Source organism: Prosopis cineraria, unplaced genomic scaffold, assembly GCF_029017545.1.
Source record: "Prosopis cineraria cultivar Desert tree isolate PC_DT_omini unplaced genomic scaffold, ASM2901754v1 PC11, whole genome shotgun sequence".
NCBI lineage: Eukaryota > Viridiplantae > Streptophyta > Magnoliopsida > Fabales > Fabaceae > Prosopis > Prosopis cineraria.
The window spans coordinates 8,836,319-8,850,117 of NW_026555342.1; the positions used below are offsets into that span (position 1 = coordinate 8,836,319).

At 34.6% G+C, this 13,799-nt stretch overlaps 2 protein-coding genes across 7 annotated transcripts; one reads left to right on the top strand and one right to left on the bottom strand.

The window, feature by feature from the left end:
* The first annotated feature begins 2,307 nt into the window (after positions 1-2,307).
* On the top strand, positions 2,308-7,540 carry LOC129285729 (SH3 domain-containing protein 2-like). 5 transcript variants are annotated; one of them, XR_008587271.1, is made up of 11 exons: positions 2,310-2,520; positions 3,863-3,985; positions 4,092-4,161; positions 4,260-4,411; positions 5,172-5,273; positions 5,474-5,674; positions 5,789-5,851; positions 5,984-6,136; positions 6,232-6,306; positions 6,819-7,003; positions 7,193-7,540. XR_008587271.1 is itself a non-coding variant. In XM_054921586.1 (11 exons), the coding sequence occupies exons 1-10, from the start codon at positions 2,461-2,463 to the stop codon at positions 6,933-6,935; spliced, it is 1,116 nt and encodes a 371-aa protein (XP_054777561.1). In that variant the 5' UTR covers positions 2,310-2,460; the 3' UTR covers positions 6,936-6,974; positions 7,193-7,540. The 5 variants fall into 5 exon arrangements, 3 of the variants coding, with proteins under 3 accessions (XP_054777561.1, XP_054777562.1, XP_054777559.1); XM_054921586.1 differs by having other exon boundaries at positions 6,819-6,974; XM_054921587.1 differs by having other exon boundaries at positions 6,819-6,948.
* Positions 7,541-7,688: 148 nt separating this feature from the next.
* Positions 7,689-13,495, bottom strand: LOC129285728 (D-ribulose kinase). 2 transcript variants are annotated; one of them, XR_008587270.1, is made up of 10 exons: positions 13,337-13,495; positions 12,938-13,146; positions 11,737-11,876; positions 11,394-11,646; positions 11,148-11,280; positions 10,776-10,864; positions 10,323-10,600; positions 9,575-9,644; positions 8,976-9,152; positions 8,022-8,160 (listed from the first exon to the last, which is right to left on the bottom strand). XR_008587270.1 is itself a non-coding variant. In XM_054921583.1 (9 exons), exons 1-9 carry the CDS (start codon positions 13,386-13,388, stop codon positions 7,957-7,959), a joined length of 1,428 nt encoding a protein of 475 aa, XP_054777558.1. In that variant the 5' UTR covers positions 13,389-13,495; the 3' UTR covers positions 7,689-7,956. The 2 variants fall into 2 exon arrangements, 1 of the variants encoding a protein (XP_054777558.1); XM_054921583.1 differs by lacking the exon at positions 8,976-9,152 and having other exon boundaries at positions 7,689-8,160.
* Positions 13,496-13,799: the final 304 nt, after the last annotated feature.

Below are 13,799 nucleotides of genomic sequence, written 5' to 3' on the forward strand. Positions count from 1 at the left end.
ATAATAAATGCCAAATATATATCATCTAATTAAAGCTGAAGAGGTCAGTGCCACTTTGCTTTAGTGGTGAAAGCCTATATAATATCGTCTAAGTCCATATAAGTGATTATGAAGCTCATTTGAACTATTTGGACAATTTTTTAAAAGTCCTGATCGGCTACGATTTGATTTCTTCACTGCATAATGAATAGAAGTTATCAAGAGGTGATTTTGCGTCCAGAAAATCATGATTGAATTTTTATTAAATTATATGTGATAATAATAATTATAGAAAAGTGAACAACTTTATAAAAATCATACCTTTTATGTAATTATATATCCAAACATGATTTCAATGAATACGATTCAAATAGGACTAACTTTCTTATAGCCACTTAAAAAAAAAAAAAGAATAGCCAAACAAAAATGATGACTTATCAACATCACTTTTTAATTAATGTCACTTTTAATCATTATGATTATATATAATCTTATTTGTTCAACTCCAATCCAAATGAGCACTTAGTGGTTACAATGTCTAATGATATGAGCTCCGTGGACTGTGAATCCTGCTGATAATACGGCAATCATGTTGCCGACCTTTTGTTACGTTATGTCCTTTGGTTTTGGGACGAACAAAGCAGAAGACACGCATAATGAGAAGCATCAAAGTCTAGCGAAGGGTGGCAAAGCAACGCTGGAAAGAAGGCGTGAAATGCAAGCTGTTTAGTCAGTGGTTACCATGGCACTAAGTCACCTTCTTCGACAAGCTTGAATATATAAATATATCAGATCAAGCTAAGCTTGGATCAAAGTGAATTGCTTTCATAGTTTATATATCCATACATGATACATTTGAAATCATCGAAACAATAGTTTTATTATTATTTTTTAAAAGCGCTGTCGACATGTAAAATTTATATTTGACCTCGATGTTTATCTCCCTCGTTTATCTTTAATTTCAACGAATGTAATATACGTTTTTATTTTTGATAAATGTAGAGTTTAGAATATGATGTGCTACTTTGCTCAATTTTCACTCCAATGCTTGGAAGCCATCATTTTTGAGGAAACTGAGAAACTGATGTTACGAAACTTCTAAAATGCATATATAAAGTTAGGGTAAAATATACTTTTGGTCGAATAATTTTACATAAAATTTTATTTTAATCTCTTAATTTTATAAAATATATTTTTAATCTTTTAATCTTATCATCATTAATTTTAAGTGATTATTTTTTATACCAATTATTGTTATTTAAGAAAATAAATTTAATAAGTCAATATTTGAAAATATTTTATCAATAATTAAAAGTTTAATATAAAATTTATTTGTGATGAAACAGTATTAAGATTAAAGGATTAAAAGTGTACTTTTTAAAATTAAGAGAACAAAATGAAATCTTTTGTAAAGCTAAAAAAAAAAGAGTATACTTTAGTTGATAAAATTATTATTTAAAAAAAAAGTTTGGAGGAATTCAAGATAGAGCAACATCATGGCTAGCTTGAGAACAATGTTAAGATATTTTATACTCTAAGAAATTTTTAACTGAATTTTAGTTACCTACTTTTAAATTAATTTTATCTTTTTATATTTACTTCTATTAAACATCTTATAATAAATATAAAGTTATTATCACTAGGGCATTTTTGAAAAAAATATAATAATTACATATCGAAAGATTAAAATTGCTTTACATTTTTTAACATCCAACTTATCAAAAAATACTTTATATTTTTAAATAAAAGGAGTATATTATATGTTAGTGCTGATAATTTATAAATTAAATTGATAATGTTGATTGAATATTGAGTTGATTTACCTCCTGATCTTATATACAAGGTATACAAGGTAGGGAAAGAACATTTTTTATCATATTTATAAGCTACATGATTAAAATTAATGAGAGAAAGTATATTATTAAAGTATATATTTTTAATGAGAATAATGTTGAAAACTTATTTAATTTTTAAATAAAATTAATAAAATTTAATTTTTTTATTTCAATAATATAATAATATTTTCTTGCACTCCTGACATGTTTGATTAGAATTAAGGAAAGTTTTAAAATTCATTAGTCATGTTTAAAAATTAAATAAGTTCGGTTTGCCATTCTTTAAAAACGCACACTTCATAATCAACATTATAGAAATTATTGGTGGCGCATAAATTTTAATATAAATTAAAAAATTATAATGAAAACTTAATAAGATGATTTTGAAATATAAATATAATTAAAAAAATCGACTTCCCCATGCTTCTAGATTTGTCAATAATATTAAATTAATTAAAATGACAATAAAACAAACAGAAATGTCTCCGCCAAGGAACCACAGCCGAATTGAATCTCCAGGTGCTATTCCAAATACAAGTTTGAATCTCTCTCTCTCTCTCTCTCTCTCTTTCTATACGATCTCATTGCTGCTGGTGGCGTTGGTCCGAAACCGATCGGCGAGCAGATTCAATCCATTCGGAGGTGAATGGATGCTATCAGAAAGCAAGCCTCCAAGCTCCGAGAACAGGTGGCTCGCCAACAACAGGTTATTTCTCATTCTGAAAGCAAAAACCTATTTGTTCTTGCGATTCTAGATTTCTAGCCAGATCTTTCCTTGATCGATGTAAATAAATCGCTGCAATAGATTTTATCTTATTAGTAAGTCCTATGAAATTATTTCATCTTCGAATAGCTATCGTTTGTTCTTCATTAATGCCACCGTCTGTTGCTATTTTAATATTTTTCTTATGCAACCGTCTTCTTGCATCTTCCATGCGTTTCTGAATGTAGCGATAGTAGCGTTTAACTTAGATTATAGTTACTCTTCACAAGAACATGGTACCGGCGGGCACTGGATCTATCGAAATTGGTACTTGCATTGCGATAATTAATCGATAAAAGCTACACTGCGTGGACGTGAGATGAGAGTTTGAATTTTTTACATAGTAGCTTAGCTCGGTTACGTTTGAATTTTAAGATAGTAGCCTAGCTTGCTTGAACTTGGTTTTGAAACTCAGAATCTTTTAATATTCTGGAATTTGAATAGCTGCTGCGCAAGCAATTTGTTGCTCCTTTTCTGCCAACGAATATGTAAAATAGGTTAGGCGTCTTCTCAAGACGTGCTGAAGACTTAAAGGGAGATAGCTTGAATATTGAGTTGATTATTTGAGCTGCTTCAGTTTTTGAATCAATCTGTTGCAAGGAATGATTATCTGGAGTATGGCCATATCAGGGAAATTGTGTCAACTTTGAGAGTAGTAAAAAGAATAAGAACCGTCGTCTACAAAATTTAGTAAATCATTAATGATACTTTATGCTGTGATCATCTTTTGTGCTGAGTATCACAATTTAGAGATACAACAATTTTTCTTTTTTTTTTCTTTTTAAAAATTTAACATAAGGGCATGACAGAGGATGATTTAAAATAATTAAGATTATTATTAAACAATAATGTATATGCATGCAAACATTAATAATCAACTGTGAAAAAATTAAAGTTAACTTATCTGCATGCACGTATCAAAAAATTTAAAAACTCAAACCCTTTTGTTGAATTTTTTGGTGCTTTGATCCTTTAGTATCTAATATGATTCATTTAAGATTCAAAATTCAAAAGCCAAAAGATATGCACTTTGACTGCAGAGTTATTAGCATACGAACCCTGATTTATAAGTATGCTACCCAAAATGCATCTCATCCTTGATGCTAGTCGGGATATAGGGTGGGTGGGGCATGTATAAAAGTATTCATCTGTAATTATACTTATGTAGTTCCATTTCAGTGATTAGGCTTTAACTTGTTTCTGGATCCTTTTTCCTGTTCTTAAATGTTAAACATTTTGCTCCTGTCGTCTGTTAAGGTGTTAAATTACATTTATTGTTATATAGGCTGTCCTGAAACAGTTTGGGGCAGGGGGATATGGAGGTTCAGATAATGTGATTACTGATGAGATAGAGCTCCAACAACATCAGAAACTTGAGAAGCTCTACATATCAACACGGGCAGGAAAGGTTACTTGGTCCTCCTATGCCAGTTTTTTTATTCTCAGGAATCTTTTATCTCAATTGGTCCCCTCAACTAACTGTTGATAACATGATAACATGTGTTGTCGCTCAGCATTATCAAAGGGATATTGTCCGTGGTGTAGAAGGTTATATTGTTACTGGATCCAAGCAAGTTGAAATAGGTTAGTAGCATTGGTTGGTGAAATTTTAATTAATTTTTCTGACATTTAATTTACAGAACCTCACAATGCTGTTCAATTGCATGCATCTTGTTTAAAAGGAACAAAGTTGTCAGAAGATAGCAGGAAATATGGTGCGGAAAATACATGTACCAGTGGCAATACATTATCTAGAGCTGCCCTAAGTTATGCACGTGCTCGTGCTCAAATGGAAAAGGAGCGTGGGAATTTGCTAAAAGCCCTAGGCACACAGGTCTGATAAAAATTATGCTGGCACATTGACATGGACAGGCTTCATTTCGATACTTATGGTTGTGTGTAAAAAATAGGGCTTCAAGAAATCTAAAGTGGTCACTGTCATGTCTTTTTCCCTTTTTGACGCGCTTCTTATATCCAAGCTCCATGATACCAACAGATTAAGGTCCTGCCTTTTGTCTCTTGATTGGAGTGAATTTTAGCAATTCTAGTGTGCTCTACTGCAGCTTTTTTCTCCGCCATCCAATTGAAATTTGAAGTGTCAATGTTATGTGTTCAATTTCCACAATTTTGTTTTGGAGTCCTTAGTTGTTTTCGTGGTTCCTGCTATATATTCTATTCAGCTTATTTAGTCCTATCATTATTTATAGTTATACCCCTTAAAAGGAGGAAAGGAGTGGGACTGGTGAGATTAACCAATACTTTCCTTGGTGCTGTGTATGAGTTCATCAGGTTGGTAGCTGTATTTGTAGAATTGCAGGATTCAAATCTGACTTTTCCTTAGTCATAACATTTTTTTTTTTTAACTTCTAGCTGAAATGGTTTTACTTGTGTGAATGTGAATTTCTGGTTTTTAATTTGACTTGTTTCTTAACTGAACTGATCCAACATTGATTGGATTTAACTTTTGAGCCATGCATTTTCAGCTTTCTCACTGTAATTATATACTGACTTGGATTGTTGATTTGCTTGATGTGTTCCTGGCTTCATTTTTATGGCTTTATTTTTCTGTTATTATAGTCTTGCTCAATGCTTAGGTTGCAGAGCCCTTAAGAGCAATGGTGATGGGAGCTCCATTGGAGGATGCTCGGCATCTAGCTCAACGTTATGATAGAATGCGACAGGAAGCTGAAGCCCAGGTATTCTGGAATTTGTTCATTCTTTTTCCTTTTTCTTTATGTCATTTATATTTTCCTTTATAGTTGTCATGCATTTATTGTCAAGTTTTCTTATTTTCCAACAAATGTCAGGAAGTATTGTTTTATGTTCTGGTAACAGCAATAGTAGCTTTTATTTTCTCACTGAACTTGTAATGACACTGCTTTTTGAACCTAGACAGGCTATTGAGGTCTCAAAGCGGCAAGCAAAAATAAGGGAAACACCAGGCAATCCTGAGAATGGTATGAAGTTGGAAGCAGCTGAAGCAAAGCTGCAAGATCTGAAGTCAAACATGGCCATTTTGGGGAAGGAAGCAGCTGCAGCAATGGCTGCTGTTGAAGCACAGCAACAGAGGTTGACCCTTCAGCGTCTTATAGCTATGGTATTATAGCTGTTGTTTCACCTTGTGATGCTGTAGCTATTCAATTTGATGGGTCCTGAGCCGAAAGAAATTATAACTCCCAGATAATCCAACATTCTTTATTTGTTTATGAAGGTTGAAGCAGAGCGTGCCTATCATCAGAGAGTTCTCCAAATACTTGATCAGCTTGAGGGAGAGGTAAGATACCATATTCCTTGATCTTAAACAAATCTGTTTGAATTTTTAGTCAAATGTGACATCAGAAAGTTGGGTCATTTATTTTGCTGTTGACATATGATTGTGTGCTATTTATATTTAATGATTTGATAGATGATATCTGAACGACAAGGTATTGAGGCCCCTCCTACTCCTAGCATGGATAGCAGCATGCCTCCACCCCCATCATATGAAGAAGCAAATGGTGTCTATGCTTCTCAGATTCATAATGGATCAACGGATAGCATGGGTTACTTCTTAGGAGAGGTTTGTGAATATTGCGAATAAGGATATTAAATTGCTTGTTGAAAAATGAGCGGCTAAATACCAGTTTTTGAGTTGTATTTTTATTCTCATTGCAGGCAATGTTTCCATACCATGCTGTGTCCGATGTGGAGCTAAATCTTGCAGTTGGTGATTATGTTGTTGTTCGGAAGGTTTGTGGCTTGCTGAATCCTAAGCATTAGATTGCAAATAATGTCTTTGATTTCTATTTCACTTGAAGGATTGCCTCTCTTTGGCAGGACTAGGAGAAATGCTTTGATTTGCATTACTTTGGTAAATTCCAAACAATTTTATGTCATAAAACTAGTGTCAGTTAATACGAAGAATGAATCTTCTAGCAGAATTGGTGATCTAATATGGTGTCAGAACATGAATGTTGTCAATGGTTCAACACTGATGTGGTACATGTTCCACAACTTCCTACCCATGGTAGCTGACATGTCACAGTGCTTGTATATCTGATTGGTCATAGATTTGTAATGCACTGGGTGATTATTATTTAAGTGCGCCAAGTTCAGTGCGTGCATGTTTCTCATGTTCTTGAATCCTTCTATGCAGAAGAACTTGCTTTGTTTTTTATTTTGATTTTTGGTGGAGGCAACCTCAATCCTTGTATCTGTTTGTCGTCAAATGGATTAAAAGATTCTAATTTGGTTTTTAACAGGTCACCAACAATGGATGGGCTGAGGGTGAATGCAAAGGAAAAGCAGGTTGGTTTCCATTCGGTTATATTGAAAGAAGGGAGGGGGTCCTCGCAAGCAAAGTGGCGGAAGTGTTCTAGGTTTTCCTGTTGGGTTTGGTTTCTTACCCTGTGGATTTTGTACGTGTATGCTCTATTTGTGCTTAAAGGTGGATAATGTGTTCTTGCCATAGAATGAATTGCTGTGATATAGATACCTACGTCGTCCTTGTGATTATCACTTGATTTTTATCTTTTTGTCTAGTTAGTTTTCATTGCATGAGAACTGTTCATTCTCATATTTTTGTACTTGGACTGAAATTCTTTTATTGAGGCTTGTCTCTTTCCTTCATACTCAGTTAAGCAAGTCCAGAACTAGAAAGGATATGCAGACGCAATTGAAGTTTGTTGTATAACGGGTAGATCCAGGTTTGGGATTTCGAGTTCTTTTGATCAGCAACTATGCAGTGCGAGTACGGCATATGCTGTTAACTTTGATTCCGCATTCTTTTAGGGAGTTTCATTTTATCACAACGGAAAGGTGATTTAATTTGGGTACCTCATGTAGAGAGAGAATGGCTCATGATTTTTACATGATATTTCTAGTAGTGTCGTAGGGTTCTTTTTAGATTTATAATTTTCCCTACAGTTGTTAAATCATGTTTCTGTATTGACTTATTTGTTTAATGTTTCATTTATTTTGCCAAGAGTGTGGTGTCATAATATTACATGAAATCTAACGTGGAATGAAATCAAAATGATAACTGCGTATTTATCAAAAATAGAATCGAATTAAGACATACATTATCAAAAAGCTTTAGGTTGTGCTTTGGGCATGAGTAATAGTTGATAGTATTAATTCAATCGTTACGGCACCTTTGTTGAAAATATTTTGGTGAAAAACAAGGAGATATGAAATATTTAGCTTAAGTAGCTGACGTAATAGTTAATTTAAAGGCTATAAGACACCTAATTTTGTTGATAACATTCTGTTGAAAACCGAGGGATCTAAATAGCTGATAGACGATGCACATACTCGAATTCTAGAATCAACATTTCACAAGATAGGCCGCCTCGCGATCACCTTTGCTAAAATAACCAGCTTGCGAATGGATGATCAACCTCACAAAATATTTTGATTGGCACCTCTTAAAGCCAGTAATGCAGCTCCATATGCTGCCTCTGTATAAATTGCTCGACTCACAGGCAAACCGAGCACTCTCTCTCGTATCTTTATCCACTTTTCGTTCTTAGCTCCACCCCCTGCTGTGAAAACTTCCGTTACTTGGGTTGCTCCTAACTCCTTCAGCAACGCGTATGCTTTTGCCTACATTCCATCATGCAATATTCTTTTAGAACGTAAAAACTCTCACATAGATTAACTAAAGAATGAAATGAAAGTATATAATCGTAAATAAGTCTAATTACATTGGCTTAAGTAATTTTGGTAAAAAAAAAAAAAACAAAGATGATATATACCTTATTTTTTAAAGTTTAATATGACATCAAAATCATTGGACATGAAAAAAAGAAAGAGAAGAACAGGATAAAACAAAATATGACCCAAAAAAATGAAGATTGTGAATCTAAGTTTATTGAAGGTATATAATTTTAAGATAAATACTATCAAATTGGCTTAAACTATTTTGATAAAAAAAATAAATGTAATATATACCTTATTTTATAAAGTTTAATACATTCCATGATATGTTTGAGAGTATATAATGAAACGAAAAGAAATGATTATTAATATAATGGAATGTAGTGGAATAGATCAGAGTGCAATGAAATAAAATATTTCATCATTTGGGAGCTTCATTAAAAAAAATAATTTTATTTAATCATTATTTAAGAATAATTATAAAATTAATATATTTGAATTAGATATAATTATATTTTTCAGTTTTAAGGTAAGAGGGAGTGAAAGAGTGAGGAGGTGAAATGGATAAGCCTAATTTTGTAAGAATATTATTTATATCTTATCATTTTATATATAGGGAGTAAAAAAAAAAAGTATAAGATGGCAAGCAATGGTTTAAAAGACGATCCCAAACCATTACACTCTTTTAAAAATTTCTCTCAAACAATGACATAAAGCTTCTAGCTATCCTATCTCATTTTAAAAAACTTCCCAAACATTACGTTAGGCTCTCTAGTTAGTTCATGTGGGTTTTGGATCCTCCCAGTTGCATAAGAAATCGATACAGCTTAAGCACGCAACCGACGAAATATGCATGGAACCCAAGTACATCGAGGCACACACTCCAGTGAATCCCACGCATATAAGCACATTGCACCTCTCTTTGTCCGAGATTGACTCTAAAAAAATTGAGAATTTGATTAATAGGATCTAAATCCTTGCATTACCAATTTTTTCTTAAAGGCCTAAAACAAATTACAAGTGGAAAAAAAAATTCTGCAGGCAGCTTTGTCATAATAAATTGAGTTTTCTTACACTTAAATATATTGAGATTCTCACTCTGGACTATGAATGACTAGTTGTTCTAGAAAGTTCAACCTCTATTACATGTTTAGCTTCTTGCTATGGATTTTTAATGTTGCTACAATACAAAGCTCGACCTCTTTAGTCTCTTAGAAGCAAAACTTTTCATAATAATGCAACTTCAGAATTTACGATGATGGGGAAAAGGTTTACCCTTTTAAAAAATAAAGCACACTGAAGAATTATTTAAAGCAAACCATGAAACGAAGAGACTAAAGAGAGCCAGCAAGATTATTACCTCTATACGCGCAATGGATTCCAAAATCCCATGCAAGTACTCAACATCATTCTCAGGTCTTGGTAGGAGCCTGCCCAACAATAGAATTCAGTCAGTTGGGTTCACGCCATGCACACCGTTTGGTACTAGTCTGAGTTTTGACACATTACAATCTTCACATCTTTTACGCTATTTCACTTGACTAACCTGAATTTCGCTCATTTATCCAGATCCAGAATTAAAGAAAAAGAAGCACACCAAAAAAAGTTGAATATAGTAAATCAGTGCAGGAATTTAATCCCCCCACCCCCCCTGGGGGGAAAAACAACTTGAAAGTTACCGTCGAGGCTTGCATCTTTTAACGATGGGTAAGTTACTGTTTACCCCCTGTGATCAGGTCCAAAAGTCAAAATAAGTTTAGCCCCTCCTATTTATAATCCATGTGGTTCGTTGTTTCATTGCCCTTTAACCACCCTTCAATATTGTTTTCCCTCAATTTTAACCAAAAAAATCATGAAAAAGGGAAAATATTGAACAATGATATTATTGTGCTTTCATAGTCTTTGAAGGCTATTAATGAAATTAAGATAATATATCAAATTTGAGATGCCCGCCAAATCTCCATTTTAAAGCGATTATATTCATGAAAAATTATACATAACTTATTTTGGGTCAGACCACAAAAGATAACTGTATTTATGCATATAAGCTCAATCAGAGTCGTGATTACTCTTCTTATTTGTTCATGAAAGTAAACTGTCTCAAGTACCTCGGAGCCAAGTTTGGATCTGATACTGGGAATCTCTCCCCGGCTTTTGGCAAAGGATAGTAGTCCAAGAGGGAGGCTTCCAAGGGATTGATCTGTTCACTTAGTTTCTCTAACTGATCATCATTGAACAACTGCCTAAGAACAGCTCCACCAGAGTTTGAAGCACCACCAACAAGCCACTTATCATCGAGCCGATGACTGTAGACCCCAAACCGTGAATCCTCAATCCTAGTATTGCTCAATAGTTTAATAGCGAGGGTTGAACCCAGTGAAGTAACCTAATCATGAATGCATGTTATACATCTTGCTTGGATGCAAAAAGGCATACAAAGATTAGCTGTGAAAATATTATGTATTTTTCAAAATCTGATAGATTGGAATAGTTGATGATTTACTTTTTGTCAACAGAAATAGCTGATAATTAAAGAAAGACAAGTGCAGTAAAATGCTTACAGCATCCCCAGGTTGAGAGACACGGGCTGCAAGAAATGCAGCTATACTGTCAGTGGTTCCCGCGCAAACTACACAGTCTTCTTGAAAACCTGAAATGATATGCACTCTATTACCAGTATACATTAATCTCAACTTCTAAGCACCGACATTTTGATTAGCACGAAACGTGTGGAAGTCGGATGAATCAGCTTAGCAATAGGAATCGGCTATTGATATTTAGTTGCAAGCTAGGTGACAGGTTTAATTTCTTAGTTGTTAACTTATCAAATCAATTTGAGTTCAATGTTTTCAAGGACTCGTAATTCTCAAATGGGATACAAATTCTTTAAACTTAGTTTCAGCTACAAGTGTATTAGAAAAGGGAAAGCATACCAAATTTCGTTCTAATGTCCTCTTTTAGATATGAAACTGGAGTTCCTGGAGCTACAACGGAAGGCAAAAGATGAGAATATGGCTGACGGACTATCCATGCCGGATATGAGTCCACTTCGGGATCATAGCCAACCTGCAAAACATTGGAAAATGATTGGATTTTCCAAAATAGAAATTTTATCACAGACAATAATTAATATTAACAAACTTTCTAAGTGTGACAAAAGTCAAAACACTGAATTATACCTTCAGAGCATTGTTATAATCTGAAACCCCAAGCTTTCCATGAAGAAGCCACAAAAGCCAGTCTGCTTGGTGCAGCAGCTGAGCAGATTTTTTGTTTGAATCAACATGGTTCCACCACGACACAAGCTTGCACAGGGTGGAAGAGCCAGAGCAAACTGTATGATTTGGAGGAGCAATGGATTTTACCATTGGTAAAGCATCAGGACAACTCTCATTGTAAAGGAAAGGTCTCCATAATGGTTGTCCCGTATCCCTGCAATACTCCATTCATATCCTTCTTCAGATATAGTCTTAATATAGAACAAGATATAAATTGAAAAGCAACAAAATGCAAGTCTTCCACCTATCAACAATGAGCGTAGTCGCAGAAGTCCCATCAATAGAAATGGACACAATATGTTTCCGGACATCAAGTGGAATGTCTTCAAGTAGCAAAAATAGTGTCTCTTTCCATGACCGTACCCAGTCCTGCGTTTCTCCACTCTTTCTAGACAACAGAAACATGAATTCCATTACCTTGACAGTAATATTAGTAGCATAAAATCTATTAAGCACCGATACTTATGAAACAAGATGCATCGTGTCCGAGTATGGACTCAACAAATTGAATATAGGAAACTGCATGCTTCTGCACTGGAGTTTCATGGAATCTCTATGGCGTTGGGTCTCGTATTTGTGCTTTTTTTTATTTTTTAATGAACTGAACAAATACAATACTCAACAACCAACTAACAGCAAGCCCAACGGCCATTAACATCTGACAGAGGTTAAAAAAAAACCTAAATAAAACCTATAATATGACGATAATTTAACCACCACTTCCTAATTACAACAGGGACAACGCCAACGTAAGAAGAGCTGAACTCGGACATGAGTTGTTCAATCTCCTCCTAATATCCTCTGACGTCGTGTCTTCTTTCCTCTGGAGAGAAGATCCTGTACAGCTTCCTATTGTTGAACAAGAGCGAGATCTTCATGCTGACTCGTATCCGTGCTTTTAACATGTAATGCACGTGGTAATTACATTCTTCCAGTAAATTTAGTGAGATTTATGCCGCATGGGCCGGAATTTCAATTGTTTGCGTACAAGCTACAAAGCACTAGGGCCTATAAAATAAGATTGATGATGAACATTTCAAAATACACTGCGGCCGCTGCGCATTTAATATTTTTGCCGTGCCATGGGTGCCTCAATGGTGCAGCGTATCATATATTTGCTTCATGCATAATTGCATTCTTCTCATGAATTCGTTGAGATTTATAACAAATGAAACATCGAAGTGAAAACTATATTGTTTGAGTAGCAATTTAGAACTCTGAGTATCATTAATTTGAGGTGATACAAATTATCAGCCTAACAAAAAATTATAGTGATACAACTAATCCAGTTTCTCAGAAATCTAAAACCATGTTAATTATAATTGAAATTATTAATTATCTGTTCAAAAACATGATATAGCATCGAATTATAATATTCTCGCCAGAAGATTCTAGGTGAGAATTTGAACAGAGCAGAAGGATGAAGGAGGGGGGGAGATACGTGCCTTGTACAAAGGATATTCTTTCTTAGCCTCGGCTTGAATTGTGCCGTCCTTGTCAATGGCGGCGAACCTCGCACCAGATGTGCCAAAGTCCAGACCTAGGTAAAGCCTTTGATCACCTGATTCAACAACCACTTCTGGCCTATCTTTGTTGCTTCCAAGAGACATCGCTGTTTCCCTTCGTTTTCTAGCAGTATTGCATAACCTGTTTCCTGAAAATCAATCCGAATGATCATTATGCTCCGAGTCGTCAAGAGAATGCATCTACTAATCCTGAAACCACTGTTACGTTCCGAGTCATCGGAAACTCCAGTGGTTAAAGAGCTAGCAAACAACTGGAACAAGGATCTCGCTGAAGCTACAAACAGAGAAAGACAGCACCAGATTTGGATATTGACGAACCAGAAATTAAAATGGCACTTGCTGGATAGGTCATTGATAAAGTCCCCGCCATATTCTTCTCCTGAACTCTTCTTCTACCGAATTGCCGCGGATAAGGGACTTCAGATCAGAAGGTGGGAAAGCCCCTCATCAGATTTCCAAAATATATATTTCAATTTTCAAATGTTTACGTCAATTTGAAACACACGGGCGTTTTTATTTTTGTTTTTTTTTTTGGCCTTGACTTGGAAATGGACTCATAGAAGGCGCTTTTCTGTATGACAACGATGGGCCGATTGGTGGGTTTTCTCCGAGAATAGGCCCATTAGGCTTATTATGTATGACATATCTTTAAGCTGTGAGCTCTACCCCATGCGCTCCCAAAATTCTACTCATCCTATTTTTTTAACCAAAAAAAAAAAAATCTCAAATTACACCACGCTTGCAATTGAGAATTTTTTTTCCCATCGTTCAACAAGATGTA

Coding starts and splice junctions, on each gene's coding strand:
- LOC129285728 (XM_054921583.1), bottom strand. CDS start 13,388: ATGGCGGGGACTTTATCAATGACCTATCCAGCAAGTGCCATTTTAATT. Junction 11,281..11,393: donor ATTATAACAATGCTCTGAAG/GTATAATTCAGT, acceptor AATGTTTTGCAG/GTTGGCTATGATCCCGAAGT. Junction 10,865..11,147: donor GGACATTAGAACGAAATTTG/GTATGCTTTCCC, acceptor ATATCATTTCAG/GTTTTCAAGAAGACTGTGTA.
- LOC129285729 (XM_054921584.1), top strand. CDS start 2,461: ATGGATGCTATCAGAAAGCAAGCCTCCAAGCTCCGAGAACAGGTGGCT. Junction 3,986..4,091: donor TATCAACACGGGCAGGAAAG/GTTACTTGGTCC, acceptor GTTGTCGCTCAG/CATTATCAAAGGGATATTGT. Junction 5,852..5,983: donor TTGATCAGCTTGAGGGAGAG/GTAAGATACCAT, acceptor ATGATTTGATAG/ATGATATCTGAACGACAAGG.